Source organism: Carcharhinus amblyrhynchos, chromosome 4 (genome assembly GCF_965287045.1).
Source record: "Carcharhinus amblyrhynchos chromosome 4, sCarAmb.v2.hapA, whole genome shotgun sequence".
In the NCBI taxonomy this organism is placed as follows: Eukaryota; Metazoa; Chordata; class Chondrichthyes; order Carcharhiniformes; family Carcharhinidae; genus Carcharhinus; species Carcharhinus amblyrhynchos.
The window spans coordinates 99050887-99067140 of NC_137327.1; the positions used below are offsets into that span (position 1 = coordinate 99050887).

At 40.5% G+C, this 16254-nt stretch overlaps 1 protein-coding gene across 3 annotated transcripts in view; it reads right to left on the minus strand.

The window, feature by feature from the left end:
• The window catches only part of LOC145342242 (ATP-binding cassette sub-family C member 5-like), a 188064-nt gene that overhangs the window by 130528 nt on the left and 41282 nt on the right, over positions 1-16254 (minus strand). For all 3 annotated transcript variants that reach the window (XM_080187638.1, XM_080187637.1, XM_080187636.1), the window contains exons 3-5: positions 10478-10647; positions 6074-6229; positions 1221-1368 (exon numbers count right to left, since the gene is read on the minus strand). In XM_080187638.1, coding sequence (XP_080043764.1) covers positions 1221-1368; positions 6074-6229; positions 10478-10647 — 474 coding nt within the window. The remainder of the gene's footprint in view (positions 1-1220; positions 1369-6073; positions 6230-10477; positions 10648-16254) is intronic.

Here is a 16254-nt window from a genome sequence, read left to right on the forward strand (position 1 = left end):
AGCTCAGTAAAAAGTACAATTTGTTTTATTGGAAATCAAAGTATAAAGAACATCATAAAAATAAATATTGATTTTCTTCTTTGATCTGAAAAATTATAGAATTCTATCATTCAGCAATACTATGTTGAGTAGTATTGTTACTTTTATTTTTCATGGAATGTAGGTGTCACTGGCAAGACCAGTATTTATTCATCCCTTATTTTTCTTGAGAAGGTGGTGGTAAGCCACCTCCTTGAACCAATACAGTCCATGTTTGTAAGAACACTCACAGTGCTGTTAGGGAGTTCCTGGATTTTGATCCAGTGGCAGTGAAGGAACAGCAATATAGATCCAGGTCAGGATGGTGTATAGCTTGGAAAGGAACTTGAAGATGGCAATGTTCTCATGCATCTGCTGACCTGTCCTTGTAGGTGATAGAAGTCATGGGTTTGAAAGATGTTATCAAAAGAGCCTTGGTGAGTTGCTGCAGTGCATCTTGCAAATGGCACACGACTGCCATGGTGCCACTGCATCAGTGGTACAGGCAATGAATGTTAAGGTGGTGGATGAGGTACTAATCAAGTGGACTGCTTTGTTCTGGATGGTGCTGAGCTCCTTGAGTGATGTTCGAGCTGCATTCATTCCGGCAAGTGGAAATTATTCCATCACACTCCTGATTTGTGCCTTGTAGATGATGGACGGGCTTTAGGGAGTCATGAGATGAGTTTAGAGAGTGAGACAATCTCTAACCTTCAAGTATATTAGAATTCTCATCAGAAATTCCACAAACATTCTTGCTTCTTCACATTTAAAAGTGCTATCATTCATCCTTATTTTGCCCAAATGAATAATTTTCCCTTATTATTACAAACTCAGTTATTTACATCAGAAAGACTTTCAAGCAGGATTTTAAAAGGATCTTCTGAAAGGATTTAACATTCACTGTAATTTATGAATTGGCACTGGTTTGATCAGTTATAGTAACACAAATTCCTAAGAACAAAAATAGAACAGAAATTCAACATCTGTCCTGCTAAATTTCTGTCTTTTTGAAAAAATATTTTTCACGCCAATGATCACTGTCCATAATAAAGACATTTTGCATCTTGAAAGTACTTGAGCGCTTAAAACTATAGCAAAATGAAATTCAAATGCCGATACTATCTGCATATCTAGTTTGTTTGAGCAGACCTCATAGTACAACCCATATCTCAAAGTTCAACAGAGAAAATATCACTCACAGGACCAACAAAGCTAGCTAGCATTGTAATCATCAGACAACCAACAGCGATGAAGGCGCGTGTTTGACAGAACCGCCATGCTACTCGTCCCAGTGAAGCCTTCTCTCGTCCGTGCTTTGTTAGTTCATCTTGCCACAGCTTCTCAAATCTGCAATTATCAATAAATTTGACTAGGAGATTTTCACAGTAACTTCATTGCAGTGTTACTATAAGCCTATTCGTGACATTAGTAAATAAACTTTAAAAGATTTGAACAGACTAGGAAATTGAAATAATGTAGCTAAGGTTTATTTAAATGTTTAGAAGAAACACAAAAGGCTCTACCAATTAGTGCAGACGCTGTTCTAACACAATTTAAGAAGCATGTTTGTATAAGAAACTTGTATACTCAGATATATATATATAAACATCGTGGGGGTGATCTTACCATCTTGCCCCGCTGGTTGATGGGTGAGGCGAGCCAGTAAGATTGACAGAAAGCCAAGAAATCAGGTCCGCACCCAATTTCTCACCTCTTGCAACCTTACCAACACCAGATATCTAGCGAGGTCAGCTTCGTGCATGAAAAGGCCATTTGAGGGGGTGGCAATCAGTCCATATGGGGGGGGGGGGGGGCGCGGGGGGGGGAGGCATCAGCTAAGGAGGCCAATTACAGTTGAGGGCAGGCAGTGACAGATAACTGTGTTCTGTGTTATTCCACAGAACAAATGGAGATCTGCACACGCACAATGGCACTCTCTGCTGCAACCTGTTGGCTTTTGGCAAGCTTAGTATCTGCTCCTCTCCCTACTCACGGGAAACACATCTTGCTTAAAGTGGGGTAAGATTCGATTTTTAACTCACCCAAAAAAAGCACAATTATCTTCTGCTTGCCCATGGCCCAGTTGATACCCTTAAAAGGCCAATTAAGGATCACAAGGCCCTCCTTTTGGCCCCACTAGGATTCTTCCCATGATGTGAAAGGCTGATGCCAAGTGTGCAGGTGAAAACCAAGCAAGGCAGAGGTAACTCAATTTCAGGCTCCTTGTATCTTGTGGCTATCATGGAAACCCCTCACCCTCTTGCAAACCTCCTCAAGATATTCCAGCCCCAGCCCATTTCCCCTCCCTTGTCCTGTTCACTCTCCAAACCAAAGCCTATCCACCTGGCTCTGGAAAAGCCCCAGACTTTAAGGGGTGACAGTGGTGTAATGCTAATGTCACTGGGCTAGCAACGCCCTGGTTAATGGCTGAGGAACATGCTTGGGGGAAAATCTAGAATTGAAATCTCATCTCCGAAAAATAACAATTAAATCATTATTGCTATAAAAGCCTATGGTTCACTAATGTCCTTGCTAACGTATCAATGACCTTTAGAATTTGCTGTAGTCTCAGCAGTGGCTACTACTCCTGGAGGTGCCCTAGGGCTAGAGATCTGCATTTGATTTGATTGGCCAGCAGCTCTCAAAGGAAGAGTGGTGGCACAGTGGTTAGCACTGCAGTCTCACAGTGCCAGAGACCCAGGTTCAATTCTTGGCTTGGGTCTATGCAGAGTCTGCATGTTCTCCCCATGTCTGCATGGGTTTCCTCCGGGTACTCTGGTTTCCTCCCACAGTCCAAAAGACGTGCTGGTTAGGTGCATTGGCCATGCTAAATTCTCCCTCAGTGTACCCAAACAGGTGCCAGAGTGTAGTGACTAAGGGATTTTCACAGTAACTTCAATGCAGTGTTAATGTAAGCTACTTGTAACATTAATAAATAAACTTTTTTAAAAAAAGCTAATTAACAGACTGATGGCTGCAAAGTGAGCCTGCCCCGAGGTAAAATTCAGCCCCACATGTGGCCTTGATGCCTCAGTCAAATAGTTTGGAAAATTTCCTGTGTCAAAATGATACAATAAAATAACTGGCATTGTAGAACTATACCCATTAAGTAGATAGTGCATTTAGGACAGGAGTCAGAAGCATACTGGAAGAGATTTTTTTTTAAATCAATGAGAATTAAACATTTATTAAAAGTTTTAAGAGGAAAATCTCTTAAAAGCCTTCATTGTTGCAAATCTACATTTTGAATGTTTATGCTCACACAGGGACTGGAAAATGGTTTCCACTTGGGGAACCCTTCAAAACCATGAGGGCACCCTACAGCATCATGATGAACTGTCAAGTTAAGTATAACATTGTTGACATGTCTATACATGTGCTATTTCAACAATGTACTTTAACCTCAGTTTCAGAGGATCATTTATTTTGGCTAATCCCAAAGGTGAAAAGACCATGTCTGAATCCACTCTGTCACTCAGGATTTATTTTTATTAAAAAAAAGGTTTCATTAAGATGGTGAGCAGATATTGTATCAATGCCAGTTCTCAAAAATACCTTATGGAGAAAAAAAAATTAACAAAAATAAAAAAGTATTGTTTGGTGTGATAACTTTATTACTACTGTCTGGTTGATCTGATTTTTTATTATTATTGTCTGGTTGTAAGCGATAACCAAGCAGTTTTAGGATACAAATGTAGTCATTGGTAAGTGATATCAATGACCAAAATTAAGCTGAATAGGTAAATGGAGAGTTACAACAATGTTTAGTAGCAAAGCAAACAGACTGAGCAAAATGGAGGTCAAAATGTTGTTGTTATTTCTCTTCCTGCACCAAGCACAAGGCAGACATTCATATGTTCCCACATTTTTCTTCCCCCTAGAACAAGTCACTAGCCTGTCACCAGATGCTTTTGGCTTGAGGGGCGTCACTAAATGCTTAAGAAGCTTTGGCTGTCTAAGTGAGCTATCTCACTATAATTAATTAACAGATGTTTCTGTAGCCTTTAAATTTTACTCGGCCGGACTTTATTTGTACCTTGCATCTGGATAAAAAAATATTTCTTTTAGGATTTCTCTGATCAATTAACAGTTGCACTAAGGAAAATTATTGACCAAACTAGCTTGTGATAAATACAAATTCAGTTGGCAAACATAAGATAACCATAATAAAAATTGCAAGACTACTGTTACAAAGGAACAGTAAGATTCCAAGATAAGAGGACAAAATAATGGCAAAATAACTATAAAGTCACCAAAGGAAAGCGTTTGAAAACTGATTATCTACCAGCGTGAAAATGTTTCATGCAGAACAGCTAATGTGTCCTCAGTCAACTCTCCCCGGAAAATGTGGGTTCCAGACAATAACTTAATTCTGAGCATGAATAAATTCAGCCTGCAACCATCTAGCTCTAACATTTCCTATGAAAATGACAGTTGGAAGTTTCCAAAATATGGTAACAAAACATTTATTACTAGGTTTAATCACCCTAATTTTATAGTGTAACTTGTACTGTACCACAGCACAACATAAGAACCTAACAATCTTGAAATCTGGGCTCCATGTATTCTTTAAAATCTTCTACTCCATCCTGAAAGTTACAAAGCCAATGCTTAAAACAGACTGGACAAACCCAAATCCATTCCTTGCTTGCTCCAAAAACCAAATTCAAAATCCAATTCAATCCAGTTCATGGGCCCCACAACAGAGATAAATAAGATCCAAGCTGAAAAGACACGGCATTGCACCCCATTTTGGTCTTGATCACAACCAAAGGCTCCATATATGTGCCTTTCAAAGAAATCCTTTCTTAATTTTTAAGACCAAGCAATAGCTTGTGAAATGAGGCCTGATGGGAATTGTTTAGTCACTGAGGAGACAATGTTAATCTAGTACTTCCTTTTATCTCAATTTTTTTTCAAAATTGTAAAACACATACCCAACATTAAAAGTAACTATTTGTAACTTCTGTCAAAAAATGGCCGTAAAATGCCAACATGTGACAAACAAGTTCACAGTTTTATATGTTTATATGAATCATTTGTGGATCTGAGGAGCAGGAAGGATAAGCCAGCAAATATAGTGTATTTGGATTTCTAAAAAGCATTTGCTGAGGTGCCACATAAAAGATTACTGTACAAGAGCTTACAATGTTAGGGGTATATTGGATGGATTGCGGATTGGCTAACAGAAAACAGACTGTTGCAATAACTGGGTCATTTAAAGCTAGCAAAATGTAACTAGTAGGGTGCTATAGGGATTAGTGCTGGGAACCCAGCTGTTTCCAATTTATATTAATGTCTTAGATGAAGAGGCAGAGTATATTGTAACCAAATTTGTTGATGATACCTAGGTAGGAAAGTAAGTTATGAGAAGGGCACTAGGGCGAATTCACCTAAATTGAAACTAAGCGTTCACACCAGTGGGAAAGCAAGAATGTTTCCAGCAAGCGCTGGCAGTGTCTGTCAGGTGGCATTCGCCTACTTGAAAGATGCAAATGAGCTCCTCTTGGGGGACCTGCCAGCCAGCCCCACTATTCAGAGAGTTTAAAAGGGTCCCTTCTTTGTTCTGCCATTCACACATTCTGATCTCTTAACAGATGCTCTTAGCACCTTTCTCAGCCTTTATCATCACCATTTACATTCCCATTGTCCAATTACAACATCCTCCCCAAATCCACCCTTCATAATACAAATCTTGGCCTTTTTTGTCTTTAGGTCTGACAAAGAGTCATCTTGATGAAGGGGCATCCACACTCTTTGGGGGAGGATGGGGCAGGTAGTTGGGTGCGCTGTGGGGTAGTGGCAAGGGAGGGGGCAGTGTGACAGTGATTTGAGTGGTCAATTCTGGAGTTACTCAGGTGTAGGACTAGCCTTTTTCAGTTTAACATTTCCTGGGAAATACTTTTGTTCAGTATATCAGATCTGTCTGAAGTCGACGACTCTCGCTCGTAGTCAACACTGCTTCTCAATCTCCTTGATATGAAGTTACTAAGTCAGGATGGAAAAATGCAGCAAAGAAAGTAAGTTGCTTGGTAATTCTAGAAACTCTTACCGTCGAGAATTTAATTCAGAAGATTCATTTCTAGACAAGTTCCAAAGATCTGTCATTTCCAACCGAGAGTATTTGTAGGCCTTCCATGCTAGTGGAGAAAGCCAGTTTAAGGTCATAAAAGAAAATAGGCCTGAGTTGTCAATTGGATGTTTGTGCCTGAAAGAAAAGGCAACAATTAAATTGACATCAGCTGAAAGTTGCCAAACCATTTGACACTAGCTTCTCTGTAAGTTAGGCATTTTAACTAGATCAATTTTATTACTCTGGATGATCAATATCTTAACCATAATGTATGTTTATTAACAGTAGTAGTAGTATATACAATGCTCATTGTTTGATACTATTCAGTGGAAGAGAAATTTCAGCAGGATTGTATCCTCCAGAAGCTTTGTGTGTTATGCTGAATTGTTGAGAGTAAGTGGAGTTCCACAATAGCATTCACAATGAACATCAACATTATAAGAAACAGAACTTACTGTTTGTGAGGAAGCAATGGCCGAGTGGTATTATCACCAGACTATTAATCCAGAAACTCAGCTAATATTCTGGGGACCTGGGTTCAAATCCCACCACGGCAGATAGTGGAATTTGAATTCAATTTTAAAAAATATGGAATTAATAATCTACTGATGAATATGAAACAATTGTCGATTATTGGAAAAACCCTTTTGGTTCACTAACACCCTTTAGGGAAGGAAATCTGCCGTCCTTACCTGGTCTGGCGTATGTGTAACTCCAGTGCCACAGCAAATATGGTTGACCCTCAACTGCCTCGGGCAACTAGGAATAGGCAATAAATGCCAGCCAGCCAGCAACGCCCATGTCCCACAAATGAATATGTACACACAGTAACTAATCCACACCCTCTTTGTCACAATAAACTGTATCTTCTCACCCCTTTACTTCCAGCATCATGTGTGAATAGAGTTTTCAAACATAAAGATGATCTGTTCAGGCTCCTTCTCCTTCAATGCACTGACTGCTTTCATCTTTTCACACTCCTGATCTCATTACCCTACAGCATCACCCTTCTTATTAAATTCACCTTCTCCATTAGACCACCAAGCACAACTTCAGCTGGCTCCTGACACAACTCCTTTCACAACTCCACAGAAGCTATTAACATCTCTATGAAGTAATATGTAATGTTCTAGCTAAGTAAAAATGGAGATTAATATCGCTGACCTGAAGATATGGGGATTAACTGAAGAAATATGTTGCCATGACATAACAAGTGCTCCATGGGATAGAGAAAAATATTTCCTTAATTTTCCCAGGGCAGTCAAGGCAAGTATCTTTCAAGCAAACCAAAGGCTTCTCTGAGTACTGAAAATAATTTACTTCACCATTAGCATGACAATGAAATGTCAAAAAACACAATTTTTTTTAGTTGATGATCAACAATGTAAATTTTCCTGAGGCAGGATATGGAAGAATCAAGATGAATTTTGGTTTAAAAGTGCAACCTATTTTGATGCTATTTAATGTGAATAAAGTTTTGATGCCTACAAAGTGATTTAAACACTGATTGACATTGCACCACTTCAAAATTAGTACTTCTGTCTGCTGAGATCCAATGACTGCACACTATAAGCAACAGAAGTACCAGCCGTATGAAACTCTCATTATAACATCCCAAAATTAGGGCACCATCCCATAATGTGTCTGAAGAATACGACAGATTCTGAGTACCCGCAGTGTTGAAACCTGTTGTCACTTATAAAGACTTGGCATACTGGGTGAAATTTACAATGGTGGATGTATTTCTCGCTGCCCCATTACAAATGCCAGCTTAAAACTGGCCGACTTTAAAAAATGTCACCTGACAGCAATAACATGTTGGGGCTGTCTAAATGAGCACACAGTAGGACTAGTGGCCCTCAGTGGAAGGAAGTCCCGCCCCCGAGAGCTGCCAGTCTATCTGATTGGCCAGCAGCTCAGTAGTTCTAGCAGTCCCAGCAGTGTCAACACACAGTAATGGGTGCTGCTGGGGCTGCAAGCAGATCCTTGGGAGAAACGCAATGGATCACAGACATAAATCATGGCTGCTCTTGAGCTACAAATGCATTTTCCTGCCCATTCCTTATATCCCTTAATTCCCTGAGACTAAAAGTCTGCCTATTCCAGCCTGAAATGTATTCAATGATGGAGCATCCTGAACTGCCTAGGCTAGCAAATTCCAAAGATTTACAATCCTCTGAGTGAAGAAATCTCTCCTCATCTCAGTTCTAAATGATCAGCAACTTATTCTGGGATTGTGACCTGTGCCTTAGGCTCCTTGATGAATGTAAAAAATATCTCAGCGTCCACCTTACCAATCCCCATCAGAATTTTCTAGGTTGCAATGAGATTGCCTCTTACTCTTCTAAATTCCAGAGAATATAAACCCAATTTACTTAGCCTGACACCTGGGCAATCCTCAGATACCACCGATCAATTAGTGAACATCTGCCATCCCGCCTCCAAAAAAGGTTTGGACAAAATCTTAAAAGAATTTGACAATCCATTCTGGCATGGAACTCGCCAGCTCCACTGGCTAGTTTTCTCTGCAGATTTGGTCACTTTAACTGCCAGAAAAAACTTTGGGTGTGGTTTGCACCTTCAGTCTGGTGATGTGGGGACACTTATAGAACCTGGAAAGTAACACTCCCACCCCCCCCAACCCCCACCCATGGAGGTATCTGTGGCCTTCTGTGTCATGTGCCCCCTCCCCTCCCACACCCGCCACCAATCATCCCTGGTATCCCCCCCACCTGATCATCATTGGCATGGGCCCCCTTTTCCCCATCCAATCCTCACAGGTATCCCCATTATCAGTGTCCACTCCACCTCCCCCACCACCCCCCGCCCACTCTCCCTCCACACCACAAAGAGATGAGTCGTCTCTCATGAGACTAGAGCCACCCCGGCTCTACCAGGTTTGCTCGTGAACCTGTTGTAAATCTTGCTTATGTGACGTCATGTTGGCAAGTTACAAAAATCTTTGGAGGGAAGAAGATCTGGCGAGGGCGTTCTTTAATTATATTTAAATTTATTGAAATAAATGGAAATTGGATTATCACCCATTATGGGCATGACTTCAATAATGTCACTGATGAACATTGGCAAAAATCAAACATTGTGATTGCTGGCGAGTTTCATGACTTCCAGGTTTTGCTCGATATTGAGCCCTTGCCATCAATCTCGCAGACTTACAGGCTCAAGGTACCGGCCAATATCTATTCTTAAGACCAAAACTGCACACAGTAATCTAGATGTGGTCTCATCAGAACACTGCACAACTATAGCAAGATATCTTTATTTCTGTACTCTATTCTCCTTGCAAAAAAGGCCAAAATGCCATTTGTCTTCCTAATTGTTTGCTGTACCTGCATGCTACCTTCTGTATTCCTTGTACCATCACACCCAAAGTCTCTCTGAACATCAACATTTAGAAGCTTCTCACCTTTAAAAAATATTGTTTTTTTAATCTTACGGCCAAAAGTTAATAACTTGACATTGTCCTTGACTGTACTCCATCTGCCATCGTGTTGCCCATTCACCTAACCTGTCTGCATCCTTTTGTAGTCCCTCCGTGTCCTCCCCACAACTTGCCTTTCCATCTAGATTGGAATCATCAACAAACTTAGCTACATTACTCTCTATCTCTTCATCTAAGTCATTAATATAGATTGTAAATAGCGGAGGCACTTGCATTGATCTTTGTGGGACTCCACAATTGACTGCCTGCAAACTTGAAAAAGCTCCATTTATGTCCACTCTGTTTTCTATCTGTTAACTAATCCTCCATCCATACTTATATACCCTCAGTTCCATGAGCCCTAGTTTTGTCTATTAATCTGTCTTGCAACAGCTTATCAAATGCTTTTTGGAAATCCAGGTATACTAAATTGACTGGTTTCCCTTTATCTGCTGCTCTACTAGTTACATACTTAAGATACTTCATAAATTTGTTAAACAGGATATTGCTTTAGTAAAACCACATTAACTTGCTCTCCTGGTACTCTGCTTTTTTAAGTGAATTGAAAAGACCTCCTGACCTAATAGGTTCTAGCATTTCCCCAACAACCGGTGTAATTCACCGCTTTCTCACTCCCCCCTCTCATTCAATCCTCTCCATAACATTTGCCAACTTTCAATCTAGCAGGACCGTTGAAAATGATAACTATCACATTCATTATCACTGCAGTTATCTCTTTTGGAATCCCAGTGTGTGGGCGATCAGGTCCCAGGGATTTATTGGATCTAACTTATCCTAACCTGTAGCGCAGTTACATCACACAGATTAAAGAAGCCTTAGTTGCTCGTTTTACTCAATTTCTCTTGGGGAAAAGAGTTGGTCTGAATTTCCCCAAACCGTATGGTGCTGTCCTAACACTGTTCTCGTTTGACTTGTTTACTTACTTATTTGTTGTTCGGAAGGGTTTGAATAGTTGGAGACTTTGGTGGTACTTCCCCTTGCGTATTCTTCTCTCTTCCTCTAGCATCTGAAGGTTTGAGCTGGCAGAATTTCTGGAGGGATACCCTTCTTCTTGACATTCTTCCTCAGATGCCTTTGCATAAAACACCTGATTCTAACAAAGAGAAAAACACAGTTGTAGGACCATCACAAATATGTATTTAAATGGAAGAATAACATGTGTTTATATCAGATTGAATCCATCACTTTTTATTATGTGTTGGCAATTTTGAGCAAGTTGAATGAGTTAGCCATTGGGATTTAGATTTGAATTTAACTGAGACTGATGGAATGAAAATCTTTTGTTTGTTGGCAATCCATCAAAATGGGCTTGGTCAATTCATTTCCTACTGGGAGATGACACACATCTGTTTGTAATTTCATACCAAATTAACTATCTCAATGAGTAGACATATGGTAAATGATAAAAATAAACTGGGCAACCTGGAACAATTGTAGGGATCAGGTTTGGGTCAAAATGGTGAAAGCCTTCTGCACATCATTAGGTTATAATTGATTTGGAGTTCCTGAAATACGAAATGTTTCATCACTACTATCATTCAAGATGATAAGCACAAAAAAAATCATCAATCAAAATGTGGTAGTTAAAGCACTGCTTTTTAGTCTACTGGCAAATGGTCATTTTGTATGTCAGTATTGATATTGCACTGATCAATATATTAAAATTGCTCTACGTAGGCTGCATGCAATTTTAGTAGGTAATGGGAGTACAATAATTATGTTGAGTTACAGCAATTTTACAGAGGTAGTGGGGTCATGAAGTTATAAATATAATAAAAAAATTTATAGCATTGTAAAGTTTGATGCTAAATCAGAGTTTGTGTAAATTTGAAAACAAATGTAGCCAGTGCTGAAATAGATACACCAACTTAGTTTATTGTATTGAGGAATTAACTTAATCACACAGGACACAAGAAAACAAAAAATAGGTGCAGCAGTGGACCATATGGCCCATCAAGTCTGTCCTGCCATTCACTATAATCATGGCTGATCCTGGGCTTCAACCACACTTCCCTGCCCATTCCTCACACCCTTTAATTCCTTGACAGACCAAAATACTATCAATTCCAGCCACAGCAACAATCACCTGCAATTTAACTATATAATTTTTAAAACATGTAACTAAATAGCATTGCTCACACTACAAGTTAATATCTAATCAGCTTTTGTCATTGTCCACGGTCTTCAATTAACTATTTTGTTTTTGATCATGACAGAATTATCTTATATTTTTCCTCTCATCCGCAAGAGGGTGGATTCCTTAGAGAGGTGTGATTCTATTGAATCCTTTTGGTGTTGCTCCCAATTGCAAATTATTTCATTTTAACAGCTAACATTGACAGGACCATAGAGGCATTGTAGTTGAGTCCAAGAACCCCCACATGCACATTTCCATCAGTGTTTGCTCCATACTGATCAGAAGGATGACCCAAACCGAATACCTCTGTTTACATTAGGGGAACAGAAGTCTATCACTACTTTTACTGATATCAGCTAATTCACCAAAGAAGAGGTAGTGGGGTCATGAAGTTATAAATGTAATTTAAAAAATTTATAGCATTGTAAAGTTTGATACTAAATCAGAGTTTGTGTAAATTTGAAAACAAATATAGCCAGTGCTGAAATAGATACACCAAGTTAGTTTACTGTATTGCGGAAATAACTTAATCACACAGAACACAAGAAAACAAAAAATAGGTGCAGCAGTGGACCAACTCGCACCTTCCTGGTCTGTTTGACTTTACTGAATACATTCACTGGAGAGTGAATGTGTTAAACTATCCCTTGTTAGCCTTAGACTGTCTTCAGCCTTTGAAATGGCCAACTACACCATCCTCCTCCAACACTTCTCTGTTGTCCAGTTTGGTGGAATATTCATCCCATTCTCTTCAGTCATAACCAGAGTTCCTTTTCTATTTGACAACATTCATAAGAACATAAGAAATAGGAGCGGGAGTAGGCCATCTAGCCCTTTGAGCCTGCCCCGCCATTCAATAAGATCATGGCTGATCTGTCGTGGCTCAGTTCCACTTTCCTGCCCTCTCCCCATAACCCTTAATCCCCTTGCCTATCAAAAACCTATCAACCTGCGTCTTAAAAATACTGAGCGAGGTAGCCTCCACCACTTCAACGGGCAGAGAATTCCAGAGATTCACCACCCTTTGAGTGAAGAAGTTCCTCCTCAACTCCGTTCTAAACCGCCCCCCCCCCCCTTATCTTGAGGCTGTGCCCTCTAGTCCTACTGTCCTTTCTGAGCGGGAAGAGCCTCTCCACCTCTATCCTATAAGAACATAAGAACATAAGAAATAGGAGCAGGAGTAGGCCATCTAGCCCTTCGAGCCTGCCCCGCCATTCAATAAGATCATGGCTGATCTGTCCTCTGGTGTCTCACAAGGATTTGGCCTCCTTTTGTTTCTCGACTACATGCTGCCTCTTGACTTCATTACCTAAACGTATAGAATCACCTTACTAGGGGGCATAACTATAAAGTTCATGGTGGGAGATAATAGATGGGATGTCCGAGGTAGGTTCTTTACTCAGAGAGTGGTTGGGGTGTGGAATGCACTGCCTGCTGTGATATGGAGTCTGACACTTTAGGAACTTTCAAGTGGTTATTGGATAGGTACATGGAACACACCAGAATGATAGGGAGTGGGATAGCTTGACCTTGGATTCGGACATAGCTTGGCACAACATCAAGGGCCAAAAGGCCTGTACTGTGCTGTACTGTTCTATGTTTGATGAAACCAAGCTTTACCTCGCCGTTACATTTCCCAGCCCCTTCATGGTCTCTAATTTATCAGGCTGCAACATGAGTTTTCTAACTAAATATTGGGAGGACTGAAGTCATATGCCAGCATTCTTCAGCTCCCCATGGCAAGTTTTCCCACGGCAGATGCACTGAATACTGGCCTCTAACATGATCTCCTAGTCCAACCAAAGTCTATGGATTTTTGAATAGCTTTCGCACTGCAGCGCCAGGGGATCATGGGTGAGATCTTCTGGCTCTTCACATCAGGGGGTGTTGACTTTCATGGAACTGGAAGATCCATCAGAAGGAAGGACCAGAAAAATCTCAACCATAGGACAGAATCTTACTATATCTTTTTCAAATTGAGGGTTTGGGTCAAAAAACTGATGGGGAATCCCACCAATGCTGGCATCATAAAACCCTATTTCCAACTCTATAACATTTCTCCACTCTATCCCTGCCTCAGCATATCTGGTACTAAAACATTTACATGTTTCTGTCTTCTCTAGCCTTCACTACTCCAATGTGCTCCTCTCAAATTCCATTCTTTACAAACAATCAAAAGATTTTCTGATTTGATTTGATTTATTATTGTCAGATGTACTTACAGTGAAAAGTATTGTTTCTTGTGTGCTTTACATACCAAACATACCATTCATAGAGAAGGAAACAAGAGAGTTCAGAATGTATTGTTACAGTCATAGCTAGAATGTACAAAAAGATCAACTTAATGCAAGGTAAGTCCATTCAAAAGTCTGAGCAGCAGGGAAGAAGCAGTTCTTGAGCTGGTTGGTACGTGACCTCAGACTTATGTATCTTTTTCCTAGATCTACTGGTCAAAGATCTACTGTTTGTGGCCTAATCAAGTCTCGTTCACCTATCAACCATGAACTCACTCATCTCCATTGCCTCCCAGTTAAGCAACACATCAATTTTAAAATTCCCATTCTTGTTTCCAAATCCTTCCATTGTCCAGCCCCTCCCTATTTCTATAGCCTTTTCCCTACTACGCTCAAAGATACCTGCAATCCTCCAATTCTGTCATCAAGTAATGCCATTTTAAATAATTCATCATTGACAGCCATGTCTTGAGCAGCCAACATCCGAAGCTCCTGGAACTCACTCCCCAAAAGGACATGGAGGCTTTGGGGAGAGTGTAGAAAAGGTTTATCAGGATGTTGCCTGGTATGGAGGGTATTAGCTATGAGGTGAGATTGAGTAAACTAGGGTTGTTCTCCCTGGAAAGACAGAGGTTGATGGACGACCTAATTGAGGTTTGTAAGTTTATGAAAGGCATAGATAGGGTGAACAGTTGGAAGCTTTTACCCAGGTCAGAAATGACAAACACAGGAGGTCACAAGTTCAAGGGGGGCAAGGTTCAATACAGATATGTAGGGGACGTATTTTACACAGTGAGTGGTAGGGGCCTGGAATGCGCTTCCAAGCAAGATAGTTGAGCCAGACGCACTAGAATCATTTAAGACTTATCTAAATAGCCACATGAACAGACTGGGAATAGAGGGATACAAACAGATGGTCTAGTTAGGAACACATGATCGGTGCAGGCTTGGAGGGCCATAGGGCCTGTTCCTGTGCTGCATTGTTCTTTGTTCCAAACTCTCCAACTCTTTGCTCCTCCAAGATACTGCTAAAAAAATTTGATTACATTTTTTTAAAAACTCCTTGAATAATCTGCCCTAATAACTCCTAATGTGATCTGAAATCAACTTTCATTTGATTAACATTCATATGAAGCACCCGGGGAAAATTTATTATGTTAAAGGCAATACATAAATACAAGTTGTTGTTCATCACAAAACCATATAAAATGACCTTCATCAGAATTAAAGAAAGACTGCATTTATATAGCATCTTTCATGATCTAGGAACATATAAAAGCACTTTCTTGAATTGTGGTCATTTCTGTAATGTAAAAAGCTTAGTAACCAATTTGTACATGGTGAAATTCCACTACTAGCAAAGTGATAATGACCAAGTAAACTTATTTTTTGAAAGCTATGGCCCCCAACATGTCACCCCATCATGACCCCTGACATGCCCTCCATCATGACCCCCTTCATGCTCCACCTCTGCCCCCATCTTAGCCCCTACTCAGGTCCCACCCCCTTGGCACTGCCCCAGCACACTGGCAGTGCCCAACTGGCACTGTCAGGGTGTCTGATGGGCATTGCCCAGCCATGCCCTAGCCCAATGGGGTTTTGGATATTTAAATGTTACTTTAAATATGCTAATTAGTCCCGTGCCCGGATCCAGTTTGTGCCAGGAGAAAGGGACCAGGATAATTGCAAATTGTTTGGTACTGTGCGCAAAGCTGATATTTAACCTCACATGCTATTTTCCGTGATCGGCGTGATCTGCACCAGGCTAGGCGGGATTAGAAAATCGCCCCATTGATTGAGAGGTAAATATTGACTAAGACAGTGGGGATAATTTCTCCGCTTTTCTTCAAAATATATCATGTGATCTTTTCTGTTCATCTGAGAGGGGAAACAGGTTTAACATCTCACCTGATAGATGGCACCTCCAACCATGCAGCACCTTCTCTGTACTGCACTGTTGTGTTAGCCTAGATTTTGTGGTCATGTCTCTGGAGTGGGACCACACCTTTCTGGCTCAAAGGTGAGGGTGCTACTAGCTAGCCACAGTTAGCATCTATGAGGAGAAATAGTATGACAGAAATGTTTAGGATGAGAATTTCAGCTCATGGGTGCCTGAGACAGCTGAAGGGAAGGTCACTAATGGTAGGACAAGTTGGAGATACATGACAGACAGAATCACAATGGAATTCTCTTCTGAAGTTTGGCTGTGGCATGTCATCATGTCGAGTAGCGAGAGCTTTATATTGATCTGTCTGATCTGAGTGTACTTTGTGCTAACAGTGAAACCTTGAAATTTCCATTCCTCACCTTGAGGAACACAAAAACATTA